The sequence below is a fragment of the Topomyia yanbarensis genome, chromosome 1 (assembly GCF_030247195.1).
Source record: "Topomyia yanbarensis strain Yona2022 chromosome 1, ASM3024719v1, whole genome shotgun sequence".
Lineage (NCBI taxonomy): Eukaryota > Metazoa > Arthropoda > Insecta > Diptera > Culicidae > Topomyia > Topomyia yanbarensis.
In genome coordinates, this window is record NC_080670.1 from 39,143,444 (window position 1) to 39,150,993 (window position 7,550).

General features: G+C 41.0%; 1 protein-coding gene across 1 annotated transcript; it reads right to left on the bottom strand.

Moving 5' to 3' along the window:
* Nucleotides 1-1,346: 1,346 nt before the first annotated feature.
* On the bottom strand, nt 1,347-3,105 carry LOC131676296 (fork head domain-containing protein FD4-like). The gene has a single exon (XM_058955416.1). The coding sequence runs from the start codon at nt 2,897-2,899 to the stop codon at nt 1,823-1,825; it is 1,077 nt and encodes a 358-aa protein (XP_058811399.1). The 5' UTR covers nt 2,900-3,105; the 3' UTR covers nt 1,347-1,822.
* Nucleotides 3,106-7,550: the final 4,445 nt, after the last annotated feature.

Consider the following 7,550-nt stretch of genomic DNA (forward strand, 5'->3'; position numbering starts at 1 on the left):
CTATTGAGCAGTGGAAGGTAAAAATAGTATAGCTTCTAGCTTCTAAATCTTTCCCAAAACAGGTTTTTCGTGTTTATTGGCCCCAAAAGTACTAAGGAAAAATACTTTTGGAACGCTCATTTATTTAGTTCAACATTAATTTCATTTGGAACGCTATGTCCGCTAGAAAAAGTTGGACATGCAAGGATTAAGCATTCATAATTGAGAAAGTCTGGCCCCTAATTTGAACATTTCTAATTCAGATCGATATGTTTTGATGTTAAATTCATGCTTTGGTGTTTTTATTTCATAACTTTTTTTTATTTCGACTATAGAGGTTTTAATCTTAGGATCATTCACCTCTTTTCCGAGTTCTAAAAAATCTTTTTAGAAAAAGCTTCTAACCCGGTGTGCGGGGTTGGGAATCGAACTCAGGTGAGCTGCGTACAAGGCAATCGTTTTATCAACTACGATATGCCTACTCCGAAATTATAGAAGACTCTTTTTGGCAAAAATCTACAAAATTGTATTTTTTGGTGCGTTTGGACAATGTGAGGATTACTGTAAACAAAAGTAGCATGAATAAAATTTAAATAAACCATACTAAATAAAAAAAATTATTAATTCATTAAAACATAGCAAATCGTAATATTTTCAAATGACGTGTGCGAGGGGTTCCTGTTGGAATTTCAATGATAGAAAAAGGCTTAAATAACTTTTCTTTACTTAGTTTTTTTTGTATTTTGCTTGGGGAATTATCATAAGATTTTGTTTGTCTATCCAGTCTAAAGGATATGTACAGTAATATTATTGGCGGTGAGCCTACTGAAAATTTCAAAAAGATGTACAATTTGCTTTTTTTTCGTTGCGCGGCATGACGATTTTACCAAGTAAAAAAAAACAATACACTAACGTTTCATTTCATAACGGACAGAATGCGACCATTATGATGACGAATTTCGGCAAAAGGGATTCAAAATGTGAGCAATAACAAGAGATATAACAATAAAAAACTACATTGTTCAAAAAAGTGCTGCTAATTTCTCTTTGTGTTCTTCTACCACTAAAAACTCTGGTCTCGTTTACAACTTATCTATTTAGTGTCATCGTTATTCGGGTGTCACGCCACTTTCCGAATGACAAATCTAGAATCTTCTAGACAAGAAAAATCCTAAGCTACAGAAACCTGTAAACACTTCATAATATAATGCTATCAATCTACAGAATCTAATGCAAAAATAGCAACAAAGCGAACCAACAACAATGAGAAGCCCAACCAACGGTTACCAACGAAGCGCATCCGGACCCAGTTCGGAACAAAAACTCATTCAAATGTTAATTTTAAAAAAAGTTAATTTATTGTTTTCTAAAATAAAAAATAAACATTCAGTCCATTAATGCAACTTAAACAACTATTGAAGGGCAGGTATTGCGTGGGGCTACTAACTAAGGACATCACAATGACTTATTTTTTCCGTTTTCCGATAACTATCTCTCATATATTATAGTCTCTTCTTTACTTATTCGCTAGCCATAATACGCGACGGCTTCTTACTATTATAAATACGAGCGTAATACTCCAACAACTATTCCGAGGTCTCTTATGGCTCCAGCCGCTCTCCCGAGAGTTACACCGAATTCTGGTCGAAGTCAATATTGCAGTTTGTTGTGTTATTTTTTTGTTTTCCTTCCCGGAGGGAAGCTAATAAATAATCCTATCCACTACACATGTAGAAAATAAACGCGGAATCGAATCGAGAATTTGGGAACAATATAATTTCAAACTAAGTCTCTCTGATTTGGTTGAGGTGATCGTCGTCGGTCGGCATCGGGGTGCGGGAATCTATCCCAGCACCATGGCGGTCTCGTTGCGAGGATCCCGCATGTGCACCACTGACTGCGGTTCCGACGGCTGCTGCAAATGGTGGTACGGTCCCGTCGGTGCTGGATACGATGGCAGGAAGTAGGCCGGTCCCGGTAGTTTGGCCATCGGCATCAGCAGCGGGTGAATTCCGTAGGGAGCACCGTTTGAGGCAGCAAGCGAAGCGGCGGCCGCCACTTGCTGCTGGTGATGATGATGGTGAGCTGCTGCGGCAGCTGCAGCGGCCGCGTACTCGTTGAATGCAGCCTGCTGTTGGGCCTGAATCTGATGGCTAAGGTGGATGGAGGCTTGCAGTTGTTCCATATGTTGGGCATTCTGCGTGCTGGCCGATAGCGGCACCGAGTAATCTTCCGAATCAGAAGAGGAGCATTCCTCCTTGCTGTCCGAGTCGTCCGAACCGATCAGACTTTCGATGGTGAACGATCGCTTTGGTTTGGAAACGGGTGCTGAGTTAACTCCTCCGTGGCTCTGGAACCCGCCGAGCCCAGCTGATTGTGGTTGCTCGGGAGATTGACTGGTTGCTCGCAGCGCTTCCGGTGGTGACTGAGGCGGCGAAATGGGAGAGTACAACATATTCGGGCTGATGTTTTCTGGCATCGCTGCATAGTAAGGATCGTGGAACTGTCCACCCTGGGACATGAAGAATCGGTTCATATTTGCCAAAGCGATGAATTCTTCATTCAAACATTCCTTGTCGCTTTCGTGCAGCTTGAAACGCTTGCGCCGGCGGAGCAGACTGCCGTTCTGGAACATATCGAAAGCCTTCGGGTGTAGCGTCCAGTAGGCACCCTTACCGGGGCGATCCGGCCGACGGGGTACCTTAATGAAGCAATCGTTGAAGCTGAGATTGTGCCGCAGCGAGTTCTGCCAGCGCTGGGTGTTGTTTCGGTAGTACGGAAACCGGTCCGTAATGTACTTGTAGATATCGTTGAGGCAGAGCATCTTCTCCGGGGAGCTCCAGATCGCCATTGCCGTCAGTGAAATGTATGAAAACGGCGGCTTCTGACCCCCGAGGGATTCACGTGATGGTCGCGGCATGTTTTCGAACTTTATACTAATCACACGTCACTTGTTGTTCTAACTGGCGTTACAGGCCTTTCAGTGTCCTTTGCACTTGATTATAACTTCAACGAAAAATATCCAACTACTTTCACTTCACTTTTACTTGAATGATAACAGTTTCAATAATTAGCAACTATCAATCAACGCTAGTAGGAACCGATTAGAGGGCACGATGCGTTCGAAACTCTTGCTCGGTTGAGACTGATCCAAAACTATCCGATCAGCGAGAGGATAGCTACGCTCGAGCCGGAATTGAAGAGGGTGATAGCGTAATGCCTTTCTCGCTCCAGCATGCAGCCAATCGTCGCTTACCTGTACGTTCGCATCTTGCCATGAATGGGCGAAGGAAGAGGACAGCGATCCAATATCAATAACAACAGCAGCTCATGCTCACCGATTTTTCTACCTCGTCATTCATAAAAAATTTCTCTCTCGCACACTCACACAACCGTGCAGCAATCCGAGAACGGCAGTTGGTTGGAAAGTAAAATGGATTCTAGTCTGAATGCGAGAGGGAAGAGTAGCGGCATACAGCCAAACCAAGCATTAGAAAACGGAAACAAGGGCCACCATTCGAGCGGAAGAGAGAAAGCACTAGGGGCGTGGTTTAGGCCGTGACTGTTTCAACCAACCGCAAGGCCGTTTCTTCTATCGCACTCAGGTTGCCTGATTCGGCCGGATCGCCCTCGAGGGAATCAAGCTCACGTTTATGCCGACAAATATTTATCTTCGCTGCCGTATGCGTGTGTGTGTGCATGAGCAATGTACATAACAAGATGTCTTCTTGGCAGGGAGTAGTTCTTACCGCACGGGGTACGGGTCAACCGGGATCGGATTAGCGTTTTTGACGAGCCGTGGTTTTCCGTTCCGAAATAAAGATCTGGCACCGGACGCTGCTGAGGGGAGCGAAAATCGGTTTTATAAATTACATGACTAATTATGAAGTTACGTTTTATCCGGGGATAATGATTTGTAGAAAATTTAATGATTTTCGGTTTCCACCCGTGTGCGCAGTGACGACGGGTAGCTCACGCACTGGGGGGATCGAGGGTTTGCACAAACTTCGCGGAAAGTCAGTCAGAAGTTGTAGGCGATGTTATTGTTTTTGTTTTGGCAGAAGAAACTGGTTTCCAGTAATCATTTGTGCGGATTGAAGAACTGTTTTTCTCTCTTTCGTGCAATGTAATCCGTGCACGGTTGGGGCTTGTTTTTAAATGTTTTTATTTGAATTATGTGGTAATTACCCATAAATTTAAAATCAATTAGTTTTGTGTGTCTCTGGCTCCCTATTTGATGTTTACTGGTAAATATTTGAGTTGGCTGCAGGCATTTATGTACTGCCATGTTTTCCGAGGTCGAATTTTCCAACAAATATTAAATTCTTCGTGTGTATGAGCAACTCACGAATAAAATGCACGTAAATGTATTGACAAATTCCATGTTCTATTGTCATAGGCACGTCACATAGTGACTATTTTTTTCTTTTAGTCACTAAGTGACGTGACTGTGAGAATGGGGCCCTATATTAACGGCCAGGAAGCCGGGAGTCCAGGTTAGTGGGAAGTGCCCAATATTATCGAAAATTCTGCTTTTGTCGACAACAATGACGAATAGTACCACCGTACGAAGCAGTGATGCCATAGATTCGAATTATGGCAAAAATCTGCTGTTTGTTGGGGATTTTTTAAAACGATTCATGACAGCTTATGGAATATAGTAATAGAAGATCGGAAATACTGTAGCTATTGTGAACGTCATGTAATGATATAAACCTTAATTAAAACGGTGAGGTAAAAATCAGTACTTTCCCCGCAGTACTTGGGGATATTCATTGTTACATGCATATGTTCATTGTACCTTTTACCGCAGAGAACAGACATCCATGATCGAACAAAAATATTTATAAAACGTGTGTAAACATTTGAATTAATATACGATAAACACTAGCGCCGCCACGCCAACCTATCCCAACTATCCGTCAAATCCATTCCGGAACCGGTTCGAAATCCTGAATGGATTCAGTATGGAATCTTGCTCAAAGAAAACAACCGATTCCGACTCTATCGGTTGATGCATTTGAACTGGAATTCATGCTGGAAGTCCGAACCGGTTCCGGACTAGTTTGACTGGGTAGAGGAATAGCCGCTGTCAATTCTATCGAACTCAGCCACAAAATAACATGACGACAGTAGCGCACCTGATTTGGATATCCCAACTATCTTCGAAACCGTTAGATATTTTACACAAGTTGAATGCTGAAGATGGACGTCTGTTCTCTGTGCTTTTACTATATTTCCATATTATCCTCTGTGATGGCCAATTTTCAGATGCTTAAAAAAATTACAGCAGAACTAGCGGAAATTTTCAGATGATTTCTTCACTATTGTGTTAGTCATTTATTACGTAAAATATAAGAATCACTCAAGTCCACCAACATCTCCTGGTAAAGACAGACTTGTCCCTCTTTACCGTGAGAACCGACAGTCGGTGGAGGCATGTTGGTGGATTGATTCGTAGTTATGCTGCCTAAGATCGACCCCCACCAACATAAGACAAAAGTATAGCCTGTAGGATATTAAGCCTGTTTCTTATGACCCTGCCACTTCTAGATTTCCGATCTATACACTTCATATCCTTGCTTTCATTTGAGTACTATGGCTCTAAATTTGCATAACTTACCATACCCAGTAATCTATAGCTAATTGAATTTCGATAAAATGTAAAAAGGAAAATGTGACTACATATTAGTCAAAATAAAAAAGGAAAAAAAGAAAATCTAAGTATACAGTCTTGTTCGTTACAAATTACCTGAGGTACTGTCGTAGAGTACTTCCAAAATTATGCTTTACAGATTTTTTACAGCACACAATATCCCAAAAAATACAGAAAAAAATGAGTTTTGACAAAATTTTCAATTATTATGATAATTTAAAACTTAAAAAAAAGGCTTGATTCGTTAACAACACATGTCACAGGATAATTCTTTTACTCTCTAATTGGATATTTATGTTAAATTAGTTATGAAGTTTGCATTTCGACTCCGTCTCATCAGAATCCGAACCTATCTTAGTGACAGGACTAAGCTAGTGCCGGAGCACGATAGCACTATTTGTGTTTCTGAGCAAAACCCTAGTCCTGCATGATGTCTCGCGAGAATTCCATAGGTATTTCAGTTATAGGTTTTGTGCTCTTCACGCGCAAAGATGGTTTTAAATGAAATGATAACATACAGAGTAACCATCCGCAACATCACAACATTAAGTTCAGTGTTTAATTAGATCTCGAATCAAGCTTAAGGGTAGTATCTTTAACCCTTGTGAAGGCAAGCTAAAATCCTAACATTAAAGGGCAAGCCGGGCCTCTCAGGCCCGTCTAAATTCAAGCTCCTTTTTGCCGTTCTCATATAGAAAGGTTATGCAATCGGTCGAAATTTTGACTTTTTAACCGAGACCCGCAGGGTCTTATACCATTCGACTTAGTTCGTCGAGATCGTAAAATATCTGTATATGTGTGTGTGTATGTATGTATGGATGTATGTATGTGGCAAATAATCTCACCGATTTCTCTCTGAGGTGGCCGATTTGTACAAATTTAGTCTCAAATGAAAGGTGCAGCCTTACCATCGGTCGCTATTGATTTTTTTATTGATCCGACTTTCGGCTCTGGAGTTACGTGTTGAAGAGAACAATCACACAGCAAATTTCCATGGAAACTGATACCACCATGATGTCCAAACGATACAATATATATTAAAATATGTGCAACATTACTTGGCTTTGCATGTCTAGATCATTAATGACCCACCGAAGGCACTTCGACCACATTGGCCAGCTATGGTGGTTCTTGATGCCCCGGGGGAACTTACCTAAGATAATGTCATACCTATTTCTCAGCGAATTCTTTACAGATTTTTACAAACTTGGTTTCAAATGAAAGGTACAGCATTCCAATTGGCTGCTGTTGAATTTCTAATTGATCCGACTTCCGGTTCCGGAATTACAGGATGATGAGTACGAACACGCAGCAAATCCCGATTTCAGCGTATAAGGCGATGGATGTAAAAAGGTCAAATTTTTTTTCCAAAGGTGAATACTCGGAAGATCACGTCGACTGTCGATTGGTTCTGAGCTCCATTTCGTTTGAACACGACCAATAAATGTTTCTGTGTTGCTATTAATTTCTTCTAATGCATAACCGGAGTACACATTCATATTTTTCTGCATCAGATTCATCGTCGGAAGCAATATCATTGACATCTTCTTCCTCGCTTTGCAAATCAGTTTCGGAATCGTCTGCTGTTGAATTTGCTCGAATTTCTTCCATTATTTCAGATTCTTTGAGACGATTGAAAACATGGGTATATCGTCTTATAGGCATTTCAATGTTTTGTTGCTTTTAGACCCTACAATTTGAATAATTACGCCAACTATAACACAAAGAATAGAAAACAAAAATAGACAATAACGACAGAGTTAGGTTATGTTGTATCCAAATAATTATCAAGTAGACCACAGTGGGTGAAATAAAAGTATTTATCCAAAAAATATGACACACTGCCAGGCCCGGCTTGCTTTTTTGTGAATGTAAAAAATTCAAACATAGCTGCTCATCACTCCATAGATGAAAA

Bases quoted from the DNA above. Each gene is read 5' to 3' on its own strand.
- LOC131676296 (XM_058955416.1), bottom strand. From the start codon at position 2,899: ATGCCGCGACCATCACGTGAATCCCTCGGGGGTCAGAAGCCGCCGTTT.